This window comes from Rhinopithecus roxellana, chromosome 2 (assembly GCF_007565055.1).
Source record: "Rhinopithecus roxellana isolate Shanxi Qingling chromosome 2, ASM756505v1, whole genome shotgun sequence".
Lineage (NCBI taxonomy): Eukaryota > Metazoa > Chordata > Mammalia > Primates > Cercopithecidae > Rhinopithecus > Rhinopithecus roxellana.
Window position 1 is genome coordinate 185,381,913 of NC_044550.1, and position 19,637 is coordinate 185,401,549.

At 33.1% G+C, this 19,637-nt stretch overlaps 1 protein-coding gene across 1 annotated transcript; it reads left to right on the top strand.

The window, feature by feature from the left end:
- Window positions 1-175: 175 nt before the first annotated feature.
- Window positions 176-18,429, top strand: SULT1E1 (sulfotransferase family 1E member 1). The gene is made up of 8 exons (XM_010371441.2): window positions 176-279; window positions 2,775-2,928; window positions 4,700-4,825; window positions 5,813-5,910; window positions 9,407-9,533; window positions 11,167-11,261; window positions 14,937-15,117; window positions 17,514-18,429. The coding sequence occupies exons 2-8, from the start codon at window positions 2,784-2,786 to the stop codon at window positions 17,624-17,626; spliced, it is 885 nt and encodes a 294-aa protein (XP_010369743.1). The 5' UTR covers window positions 176-279; window positions 2,775-2,783; the 3' UTR covers window positions 17,627-18,429.
- Window positions 18,430-19,637: the final 1,208 nt, after the last annotated feature.

Here is a 19,637-nt window from a genome sequence, read left to right on the forward strand (position 1 = left end):
GCAGGATATTTCTACATCTCTACGAATGAACATGACTCTGTGTGGCTACTGCAGCTGCAGGTATGGATTCATATCTACATTAATTATTGCATCATGGACTTCACCAAGCCAAGCCCCCAAATTAATCTCCGCCTCCTTCTCTGGCATTCAGAATATAAACTCACCAGAAACATTCCAAATGCAGAAGTGGTTCTCATCTTTTTTTGCAGCTTAAGATCTACCTTGATATTTGAAGAGATCTAAACTAGATCAATTTCTTTCACAGGATCAACTAAACAGGTTGTACTTTTTATTATTAATATTAATACATAGATTTTAGATATAGAAAATATAGAATGCAAATTGTATATTACAAAGCTGTTAAAAAATGAAATATACAAAGACCAAAATCTTCATTGATACTTTAATTAATGATGTAAAGTATTTAAAACCTTTTAAAATAATTTGTTTGCTGTTAAAAATAATATTTTATGTTGATATAGAGTTTTGTTGCTTATTGCTTTAATGTAAAATTACAGTAGCATTGCTATCTTAAAAGTGCTGAATGTTGGACATGTTCTCCATTTTACTAATCAGAAAATAAAGCAATCGGGGTATAAGCAGGTAGAATAGAGATTGAATTTTTGTTTTGTGTTCCTGTGATAGGGGGACTTGCAAATAGTGGCATTACTTTCATGTAAGAGACTTCAGATAAACATGACAGAAATCCACAGTACTTGGTAAATCATTAATATGTAGGTCATTGACATATATTGCCTTTTAAATCTGTGAATCCTTAGTAGAAACTAGAGAGCTCCTTGATCTAATAATCAAACTTAACAAATATTTCTGAACATATACTTTGTGTCATAGTGCTGGAGACTGAGATAGAAAGATGTACAAAAGGATAGTCTCTACTTTCAGTCACTTTGCCCTCGTACAGGTAAATCTAAGAAAGTGGGGACTATAAGAACCCTATGTATCTATATCTATCATAGTATTCCAGCACCGGCCACAGGGCCTAGGAACAGGGTAGGCATTCACACAGGGAGTATTTGCTGTATAAAAGGCAAGTTGGAAGATGCAGGAGGGGAGTACGCAGAAAGGAAGGAAGAAAGAGAGGAAGGAGAGAGGGAAGGAAAAACACTTCTTGAGTTTAATTGAATTTATAAGTCACATTGTAAACAATTTTTATTGATGTTTCTTTCTGAAGAACTGACCTATGTACTCAGGATAGGAAGTAGACAATTGCTAACTGAAATAGATCTTTTGAGAAAAAGGCGATCACATAGGAAGTAAATCCATACATTGTAATATGAGACCATTTACCAAAAGGAACAAAATGAGAACAGATATTTTATTACATGCCACCTACTTTGCCTCTCAGACCAAAATAGACTATGAAGGGGTAGCTGGAAGTCAGCCCACCACTTAATGATAAATCTACCACTCCCAGCTGACTATAAGCCAATTCTTACAAACTTGGCTGAACACCAAGAAAATAATTCACATGAGTAAACAAACCAATAGGCAGGACAAATGGTGGTGCATTTTATACACATTTCTTCTAGTGAAAGATCTATTTTCTGAGACTAAGGAGAAGGCTTAGGGAACAAGTGATTTATTGATAAGACTAATTTGTATTTTGGAAATAGAAATCTCATATTTTTGGTGACATTACATCTGATATCACATAGAGGAGAGTTTTTTAAAATTTGAGATTGTCCTAAGGGCTGGGGCAATTTATGTGTGTAGAAGAACTTAGGCAGGTTTTTGGGCAAATGTGAACAGGAGGAATATCTAGAAAGGCTAATGTCAGGAAGGGCAAAATGTGTTGGGAAGCTATGTTAGAAACTCGAAATAAGGTAAGTTTGGCAGCTGAAAAAAAAGATAGTAAAGGAATTTGAAAGCTAATGAAAGAAAGTTTGCCTAATTAAAAATTCTGTTAGTAACCTTGAACATGAAATAGATTGTCGTGGGATCAGGAGATGAATTAGGAAATGATAACCATCTTGCTTAACCTTATCATTTTTAAAAAAATTTTATTTATTTTATTTTTTATTATTTTTTTTAATTTTTTTTATTATACTTTAAGTTCTAGGGTACATGTGCACAACTTTTAGCCAAGTCATTTAATGGGAGTATCCAATACCTTATTGATCAAATGGGGAAAAAAGTAATTTTCAAGGTCACAGAGGAATCCTTCATACTCTCAAGATTCCATTTCTTTGATATAACCATCACAGGGTCATTAATTTCATCTTCTTTTCTTTTAAATACATTCAGCAAGCATTTGGTTTATTTTAATAAAATGATACATATTCAGGAAATAAAACATCTTTGACTTAGATACCCAGCAATAATAATCAAATGTAATGATCTTTATTGTTATTTGATGTATACATAATTGGATAATTTGCTAAAATATTGTAATTCTTGACCTCTTTGTCTTTTTATATGCCCCAGCAATTTTGAAAGAAATTGAAGGCTCTGTAGTTTTTATTTATCATAGAATAAATATAATTGAGTATATCCATATTTTTATTTAGTTTTAAGCATATTACTTCATAATCACTTGTGCTTTCCTATTCTTTTATGTGTTAGACATCTTTCTAATATGGTTAAAAACTCTCTATGTGCCAAAACTATTTCATATGCAACTTTACTATGTTTTTGCCCCATATGTGCAACAACTAAGAAGTGCTAGGTATGTAGGAGGGTCCCGTGATATATGTAGTTGTTAATGGTGAAATATTGTTAAGTACATACAAAGTATAAAACACAGTTTTTTTCAGTGTACCAGAATGAATTCTGAACTTGACTATTACGAAAACTTTGAAGAACTCCATGGGATTCTAATGTATAAACCTTTCGTCAAATATTGGGATGATGTGGAAGCATTCCAGGCAAGACCAGATGATCTTGTCATTGCCACCTATCCTAAATCTGGTAAATCTCTTTGTTATTCTTTTTTCACCTAAAAATAATAAACCCACTGTAAATGGTAAATATTAAGGTGTTCATGTCGTACACACTCATTCTCTATATTAGGAACAGATGCAGTAGTTTTGATATGAACATAGAAAAGGTAGCTCTATTCCATGACCACAATTTTTACCTATAACTTGAATAGCACATTGACAGATGGATGTTGTTGAGCACAGTTAGAAACTTACACAACTTACATAATGAACCTGTATTCATCCCATAATGAAGATTTAAAACTACAAATTGTTTACCCTATATCATTAATGTTGTTGTATATACAGAGTACGACCACCACTTTTTACAGATACTCTAAAACTCTCTTTCAGCTCACCGGCTCTTTAAGTCTATCTACAAAACTCCATTTTTAAGCAGAGTTCTGGAGTGTTACAACTATAGACTTTTAGAAATTAGACTAGTCTGAATTCATATTTCTCCATCTGGTTATTCCATTTACCACTTGAAAATAAAGCCAAACACACTAAGTATTCCCTTCATTACCTTGACTCTAAATCTTCTTCTTTATTTTCTTCCCTATTGGAATAAATGGCAGCTCAATACCAGTCATCTGAAGAGGAAACCCGTGAGCTATTCTAGATTCAATCTCTCTTGCTTATTCATCTGGCATTTGTAATCAATCAAAATGTTTTGGTCATTTAGTGTGGTAGATATGTCTCACAGTCAGACTCTTAACACGTCTCTTGTCTCCCTTTCTATTGATCCCTCACTCTACTACTGTGTTTATTCTGGCACCAGATAAATTCTTCTAAAACACAATTCTGATAATCTTGCTCTTCCGCTTAATATAATATATGTCAGTACTTTTCCACGATTTTTTTTAAAAAACAACTTGGATTCTTTAGTATGAACTACAAGGCTTGCTATCTGCTTGCCTGAACCCCAATTCCTCTCTTCAGATAGGCTCTTTGATTTAGGTCTTATAGTCTATTTCCAATTATTTTCCTAACTACTATACCATTCTTAAGTACCAACTTTAGATTAAAAAGAGAGACTGGGCTTCTGCCTGGTAGAATTGTTTCTTACCTCCCACAAGTGGGGAATTTATGCCAGTAATTATTAAGGCTAAGTTGAAGGATCACATCCTCTCAAAAGCATTTCTTGTCAAAATATCATGTCAGCAGCAATAACAGTAGCAGCAGAACACTGTGTTATAGATTCCTTCTTTGGAGTTATTTAAATCCCTGTGCCATACTACACAATAGTATCTTAATAAAAACAAAATTTATTTTGTTATTGAACAATGTCACTGACTTCAAAAGGCCGTTAGCTCCCATAGGACAGGAACCAGATTTATCCGTTGCTAAGTTTTCTGACCTAGGACCCAACGTGAGACATAATATGCCATCAGTAGAATTTTTGAATAGAAGCATGCTTGCGTGCATCACTTATTATTCAAGCCTTCTTACTTTTTAGATGTAAAAATTTAAGTTCAAAACTGTTAAGACCTTGCACAATGTCACAATTCATCATGAACAAATTTGGACACAGGTCTCAGGTGTGCCCTACTATAATATTTATCTTTATCTTTTGAGGTTATTTTTGTGTCCTGAACATAAAATATTATAGAAAACATTTCCTGAGTCTGTGGCTATTCAGACACCCTTTAAATAGTATTGTATTGGTGCCTTCCAACTTTATCCATCTATAAATCCAGCACTCCTGTCATCAACTCTACATGGTCAGCAGGAGACTCAGGTTTATTTAATTTTTACAGGCACAACCTGGGTTAGTGAAATTGCATATATGATCTATAAAGAGGGTGATGTGGAAAAGTGTAAAGAAGATGCAATTTTTAATCGAATACCTTTCCTGGAATGCAGAAATGAAAACCTCATGAATGGTAACGTTCAAGTTGATTTTAAAAACTATTTGCATATATTCTAAGGTGTGTATGTAGATGGTACAGGCAACAAGATCATAAGCAAGAAGGGAAATTAGTATCAGGTCTTCTACATAAGACAGCATATAAATTTATATTCAAATTTAATTCTTGACAGGCTTTGCAGTATAGCATATGTATAGTATGTGTCTGGAATATAGTGAATAAGGACAATTCTTATATGCCTTCAGCAGAGTTTAGTAATATGTAAACATGTATTTCTCTGTGGGTTAAATGTGATGATATTTTAAATACTGAGAAAAATACCCATAAATTTTTCAATGATACATGCAAAAGTATATTTGCCACACATTCTTTTAATATTGTGGAAAATTAGAAACAACCTAAATGCTAATCAACAAAAGAATAGTTAAAGGTTGTATAACACTATAAAATCATTAAAAATTTTTGGATGTTTCTTGATAGTGCAGTTTAAACATAATATATCGAGACAAAAAGAATTAGGAGCTATCAAAACATTCATCTGTGTGCATGGTATTGGGATGGCTGTAAATTTGAGAACATAAGTAGATTTGTATAGATGGTTGCTTGCCAAAATATTAATGATTTCTCTCAGGTGATGAAATTTTATTTCATTTTATATTTTTCTCTGTAATTTTCTCTATTTATAGTTCTTTCTTTCATAGTAAGTATTATTATTAGGAACACAATATAGAATCTTTTTTAATTTTTAGTTTTTGTGAATATATATTAGATGTAAATATTAACGGGGCACATGAGATGTTTTGATATAGGCATGCAATGCATAATAATTACACCATGGAATATGGGGTGTCTATTCCCCCAAGAATTTATACTTTGTGTTATGTACAATCTAATTACAATATAGAATCTTAGAGTTACTTCTGTTTTATAAATATCTATATAAATCCACATAAGTAGTTATAATTTTTGAAGTTGCCTAACCTTTACTTTTTTAAAAATCAGGAGTAAAACAATTAGATGAGATGAATTCTCCTAGAATTGTGAAGACTCATTTGCCACCTGAACTTCTTCCTGCCTCATTTTGGGAAAAGAATTGTAAGGTAACCAGCGTCAAATGTTCTCAAAACTTCATCCAACTCCAAGAAATGATCTAATGATCTCATCAGCTATACACACTTTTTAATTTATTCTTTCATTGAATCTATAGGCATTTAACAAATATGGAATACAGTCAATATTGTCAGAGAATCTATATTTTAATTTCAACTCTGTGTTTTGCCAGATGTGGTTCTAAAAAGTCCAGTTAAACTCCCTAAGCCTAAGTTTTTACATCTGTAGAAGAAAGATAATAATAACATCTTTTTCATAGAGTTGTTCTAAGGATTAAATGATAATGCTTGTAAAGTGCTTCACATATTTCCAGCATGTTGTAAACAATAAATGGTAGCTACTTTTGTATTTGTTGTTATTACTAATTGTACTAAATGTCCTGCCTTTGCAAAATACTGTGCTTGGTGTTGTTAGGCATGCCAATGAACCAGAAAAGGATAGGTCAGATAACTGTCATGTAATAACTATGTATTGAATGCCTATTACATGTTAGGGACATAACAATAAGACACATGCAAGTCTTGTCTTCATGGACACATAGTCCATTGGAGAAAAAGGGCAGGTTAACAGACTAGACAAAAAGTATCATAGGTCAAGTAAGAGAGAGAATTCTAACTCAGACACTGTAGGTAGGGAAGGCATCTAGGAGCAACATCTGAGATATTTGAATGGTGTATAGGAGGGATGACAATTCAGAGATAATCTGAGGGGGCATCTGAAATTAGTTGAGTTTGATTAAGTGTATACATTGGCTAAATAAGTAAAGGGAGATTAGCTAGGAATTGATTATAAAAAATATTGAAAGTCAAGTTAAGATGTTTGGACTCTGCCATTTTAATGGTAATGAGGAGTAATAGACATATTAAGCTGATAGTTTACACTATCAGTTTTGCTCTTTAAAAATAATGTTGTACATGACCTCAAAATACAGGAAAAACATGAAGTCTGAGACCACCAATTCTGTTTTTGTAATCTGTTACATGGCATATTTGACATTTCCTATAGATCTACAGACAAAAATCAAAGATCACCATGTTAGTTTTTATCATTTGCAATCCTAGATCGACCATATGCGTCCTGCTGAAGTCATTCCATACATAAGGGCAGTCTCATTAGTAAACACCAGTTATATACTTTCCAGGAGATGTGTCATTATTGTTTTTTAAGAGATTTGACCAAGACACGTTTTTCCTTTGGAGGATAGGTGGTAGACTTGCTGTTAACTCCTTACTTCTCAAATGGAAACAGGTACCATACATTTATAATAGTCCAAGCCTTCACAAAACTGCTTATTTTTCAAGGGTTATCAAAGAGTAGGAGATAATTGGAGGGATTCATATTTGGGTATTTCCAGAGTGATTTACAGAGAAACAACAACAACAACAACAACAATAAAAACCAAATAGATAGAGGATATTTGTAAATATCCTTTATGCAAATAGATAAAGGATATTTGAAATGATGGAGCAGAAACTATAAGCGATAAAGATAAGGAAGTGACAAAAAGTAACAGACTAGTGGATAATATAAATAACAGGTCAACAGATTTTAGCCATTGGTGTGATTGTAGGAGAGGTATGTGGAATAACTGATGGAGAAGAAGGAAGAAGTGGGATTTCTTGGAAGAAAAGATTATGGCTCAGGATAATGCTTCAAAAGTGAAACCTTTATAGTGAAGTCTTTATTCAGTATTTGGTTACAAAAGTGATTACAAAAGTCTGAAGTAACATAGAAGTAATGATCAATAACTACATGAACTTAGAGAATCAAGTAGATCACACATTCCAACAATAAAATCACACAGAATGATAAAAGAATTTGAATGGAGGTGAAACCATGAGGCAGGTATTCAAATCTTCAGTTAAAGCAAGGGAATGACTACAAGCTTAGAAATGGCATCAGATAGGAGACGTATAGACTAGTTAGTTAAGTATCATAGGAATAGGTGCAGAATTTTTAAGATAGATTATAATCACAAGTGAATCATTGGGAAACTGATAACTTTGACTCAAGAGAGATGCAGTGCAAGTCATATCTTCAGGAAAGAACTGGATTTCCCTTGAGGACAGAAAAATAAGCATGCACAGTAAAAAGTTTGGGGTATTGAATAAGATCTGCCAAAAGAAAGAATATAAACTAATAGGAGTTTAGGGAAAGAGAGATCATTCTTTTTTTCTATCTGGGAAAATAAAAAGCCTCATGGAGGACCTGAAGGCAAGCTATAAAATATGGATAGCATTTTGAGAAACGGAAAACATTCAAGAAAGAGAGACTAGAACAAAGAAGACAAGGGGTGAAAATTCTGAAGTAAATTAATACATACTGTGGCAAAGGGTTCCTCTCAGCTAACAGATGAAAAGAACTAGGAAGAATCATAAGTAAGACTGGAAAAGTTCGATGTGGCTAATGATGGATTTTAGATGAAAAATGTTCACTTTTATTCTGTACGTTTTAAAGGCTTTTACAAGAGGGCTATAAAATGAGAGCTATACATCTAAGAACAAGCTAGATTTCTATAAAATTGTTAGAAATTGTCATTGGTAAGACAATGTAGTAACTTTAATCGCATTCCACAAACAGTGGAGACTCAACAATATCCTTTCATGACATTGCTTAGGTGCCTGAGGAACTAAGTAGATGCCCATAAGGATACTGGACTTTACTTTCACAGGTCTTCTCATGTAACATTGAGTATCAGACCTGGAGTAGACCACAGATGATCTAACTCAAATCATTTGTTTAGTAAAGAAAACATTTAGGTCAAAAATTACTGGTACTTTGTACTCTTAGTGCCAAAACTAGAAACTAAAACCACAGTTTTCTGATAACTAATTCATTGCTATTTCTTTTGCATGTAAAATAGAAACTAACAAGCTGTTGGCAGAGATTATATTTTCACTGAGATCAATGTGCATATAACTAGAACCTCATAAACATGTTTTTTATTTCCTGCAATATTGAAAGTGAAGAGACCTCAGAGCTATTTTTCTTTTTTTTTAGTTATGTAGAGTGGTGGTGTAGTATAAAGACCAGAGCACAGTATAGTTGACTGAACGATACGTCAAATGGTTTACTCTCATTGATTTACTCTCAATGCTATATTATTACTAAATTTCAGCTTTGTCTCTTCACTTTTAGATTGAGAATAATAAATAATGTAACTGACTTAATTTATATTGATAAAATTTACAACACTCAAATGAGTGTTATGTGAAAATTTACAACACTCAAATGAGTATTATGTGAAAATGGCATAATAATGTTATTCTGTTTGTAGTGAGAACAAACAGAACAACACTACAAAAACCACTGTCATCTCAGGTTATTGAAGATGCCTTTATAAATAATAGTACATGTTTTATGTATTTTGTAAAATGAACATGTATTATGTTTATACTTGAAAACATAAATCCTTTTTATAAAAAATCTTGATGAGATTGTTTGAAAAAATGTTAAGTGGTTTAATATACAATTTCATTCTCTTAGATAATATATCTTTGCCGGAATGCTAAGGATGTGGCTGTTTCCTTTTATTATTTCTTTCTAATGGTGGCTGGTCATCCAAATCCTGGATCCTTTCCAGAGTTTGTGGAGAAATTCATGCAAGGACAGGGTAGGAACAGCTTCTTTACACTGAATTTTTTCAAGGTGATATAAGACAAATGCCATCTCCGAGTAAAAGCTTTTATCTGTTTTGGTATGTTTTCATCCTTGATTCATAGTTAAAACATAGAAATTCTAAAGGTGCCTGGAGGTTTAGAGCAACCACACTGTGTCCAGATATAGACAGATGGCAGAATCTGAGCACTCTGGTCCAACATCTAAAAATAAATATATAGAAGTATGTTTGGGGTTGGTGGTAGCAATTTTACTTTACAAGATTGAGACTCAGTGTCTGATTTTCAGCCTTGTCTCTTTTTAGTAGAAAAAATGTTTTGCATCATGTTATTACAACTCTATTGAACAAGGAGGGGGGAAGAGATTAGAGAAGAGAGAATGTTCGTTTATTTTCAATAAAATTGCTAGGTTCTATATGAATCTGGAATTCACAAAGAAGTTTGACTATCTACAAAACTCTTCCTCATTCTACCCAGTGTGCAATCTGAATATTTTAACCAGATTTCTCAAATTTGTCAAGAGTTACTTGAGCAGATATTCCGGCAAGTTTTTCCTTTTCATTAAACATTTTGACTCAAGTGTTTAGATTTGAGGAAGAAAGAGTGCAAGATAGTCTAGTATTCACGAAAGAAGGCCATTCTGATCATGCAGTAACAATTATAAAGAAAAATAATAATGAGTTTTCATATCTACACATGATAATATTAAGACAAGTATATGTGCTTTGTGTATGTTGCTACATTTTGGGAACAGTTCTACTAAAGCATAATGAGTAAAACATGCATTAAGACTGTCAAGACCTCCACTGTAGGGCAGACAAATATAATTTTGTGTCACTACAAAGGGATAAATAAGATCACTATAAATTTCATTGTTGAATGTTTTCTGTAAAGAAAAATTCCCTAATGGAGTCAAAGAACAGAGGAGGTATACAATGACTTCAGGCAAAGCAGAACCTTTTAACTCACACAACATTATATTATTTTGTCAGCTTTATATTTTATGAAACATTTTTAGTATAAGTGAGGGAAGAGAAAGAAAAAGGAAGAGATAGCATTTGGTTATATTACATCATTTCTAAAATCTAATTTTCTGGAGTGAGAATGACACTAAGAGTACCTAGGAGAGCACCCCTTACCATGTAAACTAATAGTGTAATAAATACTCATATAGTTACTAGTTTTAGTTGCCAAATCTAGTTTGTAAATGGTAAATTTGAGACCGAAACTACATTCTTCTGACTATTAGACCACTGCTAGTTTCACTAAGTCAACTCCCTTCACTAACAACGTGATTTTACACACACACACACACACACACACACACACATCAGTTTCAAGAATTTTCTCATAAGCTTTAAATCAAATTGATGAGAGAACTTTCCCTACTGTTTTTCTGTCATACACTATGTTATATGATAAAATTCACACTATTTTTGCATACACAGATTATTTAACATACTTTGCCTCTCTTGCTGCAGAGAACTCTGCTTAGGATATACAGCTGATCTATTCTCATTTCATGATCATCTATTTATATTTATTTGTTGCTATTGTTGCTTGAACACTAGTTTTCAAGCAGTTTTAGAGATGATACCACTTTTACACTGTTTTTCTCTCTAATTTTAGTTCCTTATGGTTCCTGGTATAAGCATGTAAAATCTTGGTGGGAAAAGGAAAAGAGTCCACGTGTACTATTTCTTTTCTATGAAGACCTGAAAGAGGTGAGGAACTTGAAACACATAAGCAACTTGGTAATTTCTAAGAGTTGGCTTTTGAAAATACTCTGGATACAAAAATATTCCTTTTAATAAATGATGACAGCCATCTCCTAAATTTTTAAAAGAAAAGGACCAAAATAATCCAGATACTTTAGCATAGATTTGAAGCTAGCAAATAAAAATATTCTGAAAATAAATACATTTTAAACTGCAAGTCTCAAAAATGTCGAAGAAAAACTTTGAAAGAACTTGACTTCATGAAACAATAACACACACACACAGACACACACATAGACACACACACACTCACACATAAGGAATCAACATAGGAAAGTAATTAACTAGTCTTCAAATGTAGAGATGTTGCAATTGTTAGATAGGTACTATAAAATAACCATGCTTATTATGTTTAAATAAATAAACGATGAAATTTTAAAAATTATAAAGAAACAAAAACTATTAAAATTGACAGAACAGATCTGAAAAAAATAACCAAATATAATTTCTAAAAATAGTTAAAAAATAAATATGGAAAATTAAGAGATGGGTTCAATAATAGATTAGACATGGCTACATAGTGAATAGTTGAAGTAAAAGATGGAGCTAAGGAAATTCCATAGAATGTAGCACAGTGAGATAAATAGGCTATTTGATGAAAAGTAATGGTTCTTACTAAGTATTAGCATTTAAAAAATAAAAAAGTTATTGGTATGTAAGACACAGTGATAAGGTCTCATATATATCAACTCAAACTTCCAGAAGAAGAGTGTAAAGAGAATGCTGAAATATCAATACACAAATTTTTATGGGCTTAAAATTTTCCCACAATCGAGTTTTTCTTCAGTTTTATTGTTAGTCAGTGTAATCCAAAATAAAAATCACTATGAGATACCGGTTTTACACCCACTACACTGATAACAGTTGGGAGGTCGAGGCTGGTGGATCATGAGGTCAGGAGATCGAGACCATCCTGGCTAACACTGTGAAACCCCGTCTCTACTAAAAAAAAAAATACAAAAAATTAGCCGGGCGTGGTGGTGAGCACCTGTAGTCCCAGCTACTCTTGAGGTTGAGGCAGAAGAATGGCGTGAACCTGGGAGGCGGAGCTTGCACTGAGCTGAGACCATGCCACTGCACTCCAGCCTGGGTAACAGTGAGACTCGGTCTAAATAAATAAATAAATAAATATCTGACAATAACAAATATTAGGATGCGAATCAGTGAAAACTGACACGCTGTTGATCACAGCATAAAAAGATACTAACACCGTGGAAACAACATGTCATTATCTAGCAAAGGCCAACATGCACATAGTTTAAGACCCTGAAGTTCTACTCTTAGACATATACTCTAGAAAAACTCTCACTTGTGTACATTAGGTTATATATTCAATAATTTTCATAGTGGCATTCTTAATAACTGCAAAAATTGAAAACAACCCAGATATACATATACCAAAGAATCTATATATAATGTATTTTATTGTATTACAATTAGATATTATATTATAATGAAAGGGAATATGCTTCAAAAACACATATCAGTTAGGTAAAATCAAACTATATGTTGTCTACAGATACATACCTAAGTTTGAAACCTATAAAGTAGAGCAGATAATTTGAAAAATTTGAAATTAGCAGTTTTTTTTCTTTTCTTTTTCTTTTTTTTTTTTTTTTTTTGGTTGTTTTGTTTTTGTGGGATGGGAGTAGAGGGTGAAGGGAATTCAAAAGAAAAAAAAAAAAAAACTAAGAAAACTGTGAACGTTCTATTCCATAAGTTAAGTAGTAGGTAGTAGGTGGTGTAGATAGTTTTATTATTTAAATGAGATATATAAATATATCTCATAATTTTTAAAACATAGAAAATATAATGAGTTTCTTTATTAAGAGATGAGAAATTTCTTCTATTTTCTTATCCTTTACTATCACCAAAAAAGCAATTGATCTCCATGTTTTATTCATACATTTGAATAACCTTTAAAATCCTTTATAGTAGTTCAGTAATTTTAGACTTTTTTTTGTTGAGCATTTATTTAAAATAAAATCATAAATAACATTTTATAAGTTAAATTATTTATAGAATTTAATACTAGATCAAATTTGAATAAGAAAAGCAGTCATGGCCTATAGTTTATTATATTATCCAATACTGTGCTCTGTAACTAGACTATTAATGACAGTGAATTTGAAATACACACAAACAAAATTAAATAGTTACTCCACTTCCTCCATTCCAAATTGTCCATGTCTACTTACTCCTGATTTTGACCAATAATCGCCATGTTTAGGTTTCCTCTATATTTGAATTAATAAGAAGACTAAGAATATACAAATTAATTTTTATTTGTTTCTACAATATATCCAGTAGGAAAAAAAAGATATTATCACTATATATATATATATATATATATATATATATATATATATACACACACACACACACATATGTATATATAAAATAAGATTATGTGTATATATTAAATATGTACACATGCATATGAGATGCCTACTTTATACCCATGTATACACATAATATTTTTTCTTGTGTCTTGAAGCATCATCTTTTTTAATTTTAATTTTTAATTTTTATGGCCACACAGTAGGTGTATATATTTAGGGATACATGATATATTTTTATGTAGGCCCACAATGCATAATAATCAGATCAGGGTAAATGAGGTATTCATCACCTCAAGCACTTATCATTTCTTTGTGTTACAAACATTCCAATTATAGTTTTTAATTATTTTAAAATGTACAATAAATTATTGTCGACTGTAGTCACCATGATGTGCTATCAAATACTAGATCATTCTATCTAGCTCTATTTTTGTACTTGTTAACTATCCCCACTTCTCTTTCGAGTAAGATAGGCAATAAAACATTAAAAAAATACACGTGTGGTAAATTAGATTTATTTAAACAATTATGGGAGCAAAACAGGGTCATCTGCCTAAAATTAGAATAGTCAAGGATTTATCCCAAATAAATTGATAGATAAGCTGAAATCGAAAAGGCAAACTACAACTTATTGAGCAGAGAATTTAGAAACAGCATTTGATTGTCATAGAGAGAAATGTGCACATTGCGATCAGTATTGCAAATAGTTGCACTGAGTGATATAGCTGAATAACGGGGTATATTATAGGAGTGGCACAGATATGGGGATGTTTGTAGCTATGGTATATAGACAACTGATGTTGCATTGTGAGTATTTGACTTTTTACAACTTTTCTTAATTTTTCTTGTTTCTTTGTTTCTCACTTACACCAATAAATTAGGAAAAAAATGAAAATTGCCTGCATATTTTTATCCCCCAAACTTGATTTTTCACAGGGGACTTTAGGGTTTGAGTATGATATTTGTATTCATAGATAACATCTATTATGTGTGATTATGCATCAAGGACTACAGTAAACATTCACAAATACTATCTCATTTAGTTTTTTGAATAATCTTTAAGGTATCTTTTATAAACATTTTATGGATGAGGAAAATTATACTTAAAACAGATTTTAAAAAATTTCTCCCAAAGTGTTTGTTTTTTCCTCATTAGAAATCTAAATCTAATATCAGTAGGAGCAAAGAGAAAGGTTTATTTTTTCTTTCATTTAGATAGTGATTTATTCAGTTTTAGCAATTTTAGCAATTTAGTTCTCAAAACATTTTCTCTCCCTAGGATATCAGAAAAGAGGTGATAAAATTGATACATTTCCTGGAGAGGAAGCCATCAGAGGAACTTGTGGACAAGATTATACATCATACTTCATTCCAGGAGATGAAGAACAATCCATCCACAAATTACACAACAATGCCAGATGAAATTATGAACCAGAAACTGTCGCCCTTCATGAGAAAGGGTGAGAAAGTCTTGTGGTTTGCCTCGATATAGAGGAGGTCACAAAGTGATATGGTTATAAGCAAAACTCTAGTGAGGTATTTTAATGCCTGTGAACCCAGCTTAAGTTTTCTTCAGCAGTCTCTCATATTTGAACACATTCTTTAAGTTACACTTCTATTATATTGCAATTATCTGTTGAGTAATTAGTATATGCATCATATTATGTTAAAAATAACGAGCAGACACTTCAATCGCAGCACTGGAAATAATATCATACCCTACTAGCTGTCATTAACCAAAACTATGTGCCTCAGTGTTACAGCTTATATCATATAGTTCCTTTAAGTTCTAACCAGAAATTCTGCAGAAACATTTTATTCCTATCTCTTTTTGAGTTGAAGAAATAAGTTTAGAATGGTTCATCAAATTTTTTTCTAACAAGTGGCAAACACCTATCAAGGGTAAGTGGCAAAAAATAGAAATTCAAATATAGCTCTGTTTAGCAAAAAATATCAACATATAAGGAGAAAAAAATTCTATTTGGGGGGAGGCACAGCCTGATGAGATATAGCCAGTTAACAAATTTAAAGGCATGTCAGATAATCAGATATTCAGAGTATTGTGACACCAGTCTATTGATATGTGAGGAAGCAGAAACAAACAATAGAATCGAATCTTGCTCTTTGAACCATATTGTCAGTGAGAGCATCAGGGACTTTTTAAAATAACAGAAATAACAAACCTGGTACTAGGGAAAAACAAAACAAGGAGCCACTGAAAAGAGAATCAATTCTCAAATTTTATTTTAATTATGTACTCTTTTGATTATCTGTTTCCTTTTATTTATTTATTTTTTTTGAGACAGAGTCTGGCTCTGTTGCCCAGGCTGGAGTGCAGTGGCACAATCTCGGCTCACTGCAACCTCCACCTCCCAGAATTAGCAGTTCTCCTGCCTCGGCCTCCTGAGTAGCTGGGATTACAGGCATGCGCCACCACACCCGGCTTTTTTGTATTTTTAGTAGAGACGGGGTTTCACCATGTTGGTCAAGCTGGTCTCAAACTCCTGACCTCGTGATCCACCCGCCTCAGCCTTCCAAAGTGCTGGGATTACAGGCGTGAGCCACCGCACCCAGCCTATCTGTTTCCTTTGTCAAAATTCTACATATAAATATTACAAAGGACTTAAAACAGTTGTCATACTTGCAAATGATGGCTTGCTACTATACCCTCAGAACCTATATGATTTTTTTAGGATACACATTTTCTGTCTGCTGGGTTTTGGGTTATTTCAGTGGGAAAGTTTAGAGCTCCTTGAGCTAGAGGGCAAGTAAACTCTTGAACAGTTTAAAAAAGAGGGCGACTTCCTTCTTCAAGGTGAGTGTTGGAAGTGTGTTGGAAAGCAAAACAGGAAAAGCCTGCTGGACTATTGTAATTACCCAGAAGGGAAACATTCTCTGGTTGGCAGTAGCAGGAGAAGTCATTAAGAGTCAGTAGATAGATATAAAGAAAGCCTGGGCCGGGCGCGGTGGCTCAAGCCTGTAATCCCAGCACTTTGGGAGGCTGAGACGGGTGGATCACGAGGTCAGGAGATCGAGACCATCCTGGTCTACACGGTGAAACCCCGTCTCTACTAAAAAAAATACAAAAAACTAGCCGGGCGAGATGGCGGGCGCCTGTAGTCCCAGCTACTCGGGAGGCTGAGGCAGGAGAATGGCCTAAACCCGGGAGGCGGAGCTTGCAGTGAGCCGAGATCGCGCCACTGCACTCCAGCCTGGGCGACAGAGCTAGACTCCGTCTCAAAAAAAAAAAAAAAAAAAAAAAAAAAAGAAAGCCTGAATATAAATAAAGAATTAGATGATTAGATGTAGTTAAGGAAATAACTTCCGAGCTTATGTGTAGATACCTGGTGTTGACATTACACAGGTCATTAAAATGTAAGTGGAGAAAACACAATATGATAAGGAATAAAATGAATTTATTTTTGAACTAATTGAATTTGAAAAACTTGGCCATCTTTCAGGTGGCAAAGTCATGTAGGCAGTTGTATATAAAGCTTAAGTCTGGATTTTAGTGCTAACAGCATTAAGACGATATTTAACACCTCGAGAGTGGGTAAAACATGGATCTTATCCAGGGAGCCCCAACAACTGAGATGAAACTTGAGCAGAAAAAATAAAGTGGCATGAGAAGAAAGAATCAGAGAATTAAATTTGTCATTTTTTTTTAAATGAATTAGGACAAGCCCATCTTTGTAAGCCCAAATAACTATATCATTAATGGTATACATTTTATTCCTAAAATTGAGAATTGCAAGAATAATATTTGATTAGGTGTGAATGAAAGTTATGAAATTAGCAAACCTAATGATTCTTTTCTGAAGACTTAACGCTTACTGCACTTTCTTTTTTGTTACAGGAATTATAGGAGACTGGAAAAATCACTTTACAGTAGCCCTGAATGAAAAATTTGATAAACATTATGAGGAGCAAATGAAGGAATCTACACTAAAGATTCGAACTGAGATCTAAGAAGGTCTTTCTTTACTTAGCATATCTGATATTAAAGATTTCTTTTCATTATTCTCCACTTTTTCTTATTTTACATTGCTAGAAAAGACATAATCATGGATTACGGTGACATTTTCTTTTTAAATTTTTGTTTAACAATTTTTTTTGAGACAGAGTCTCACTCTCTTGCCCAGGCTGGAGAACAGTGGCACAATCAGGGCTCATTGCAGCCTTGACCTCCTTGACTCAAGTGATCCTCCCACCTCAGCCTCCCAAGTAGCTAGGACTACAAACATGTGCAACCATGCTTGGCTAATTTTTTTATGTTTTTTTTTTTTTTTTTTTTTTTTTTTTTGTAGAGATGAGGTCTTACTATATTGTCCAGGCTCATCTTGAATTCCTGGGCTCAAGCCTCCCAAGTAGCTGCAACAACAGGCACACACCACCATGCTCAACTAATTTTATTATTATTATTTTTTTTGTATAGACAGGGGCTTGCTATATTGTCCAGGCTGGTGTCAATCCCTTGAGTTCAAGTGATCCTCCCACACCAGCCTCCCAGAATACTGGGATTACAGGCATGAGGCACCATGCCTGGCCCAGGTAACATGTTTATTGAGCTGTACATATACATGAGAAATAAGAAACTTTTTTTTCTCCTGCTATTATCTCTTAAATTTTGTTTTATTTTTCTTTTGCTTCCTCTTCTTCTTTTCTATTTTTTATAAATATTATGCACAACTATAACCTATGGGAATGATGTAGTAACATAGAATATTCATCTTGTTAGAGTTGTATTCAAAATAAACAAGCACTTCAAATTATTTCTGTGATTGATTTTTCCATTTAGTAGGACATTAGTATATAATAAAAATGGTGCATGAACTTTGAAGACTCTAGAAGAAGGAATGAAAGAATATATAATTTGGGGGCATAACTATAGCTATGATTTCCTTCCTTATTTTCTTTGACTTTGCTTCTTTCTATTTATTTATTTATTTATTTAATTATTTATTTATTTATTTATTTATTGAGACGGAATCTCCCTCTGTGGTCCAGGCTGGAGTGCAGTGGCCAGATCTCAGCTCACTGCAAGCTCCGCCTCCCGGGTTTCACGCCATTCTCCTGCCTCAGCCTTCGGAGTAGCTTGGACTACAGGCGCCCGCCACCTCGCCCGGCTAATTTTTTGTATTTTTAGTAGAGACGGGGTTTCACAGTGTTAGCCAGGATGGTCTCGATCTCCTGACCTCGTGATCCGCCTAGCTCAGCCTCTCAACGTGCTGGGATTACAGGCGTGAGCCACTGCGCCTGGCCCATTTTCTTTTACTTTCTACAAAATGAGTTAATTTTAAATTTACCTTAGTCTAACTCAATTTTTTTAACATAACACAACTGATTTCCAAACATCTAAAAATAATTCCAATGAGTGTTATTTATCTTCAGCTAGTTTGAAATATTTATGCTTTAGGGTTCCTTCTGTCCTATATGCAATCCAACAAATGTAAATATTGCAAAATAAGTTTTAAATAATAAGATATTTGGCAATAAAATAAAACAAAAACAGAAGAAAAAATAATTAAAATTTTTTGTTTATTTAAAACATCTTCTATTTTTTAAATTCTATTCTTTTTCTGTACTATGTTTAGTCAATGCTTGCTTTCATTAACACAGAGGAGATACAAGATCATTACATATTTACCTTGAGTCTTCAGTAGAACACTTAACTAGACTACAATAGACTAAAAGGCCAAATCTGGGGAGAAGTCCAGATGATTTAGTTTCTTATTTTTTGGAGAAAAGTTCATGGATTTCTGAGCACCCTGTTCAATAGTTATAGTTTTTCAGAATCAGAGTTTTTCTTTAAATGTTTAACACAGTTATTCATTACACAAAAATTGGAGAGTCTTGGAAACTATTAAGATTTGCAGAGGACAGTCTTTGCCAGGGGAATCAGAATCAATCCCTGAAAACAACAGTTGTTATACATTTTTTATGTGCCCATTTAGTCACAATTTTTTAAGTTTCACATTAT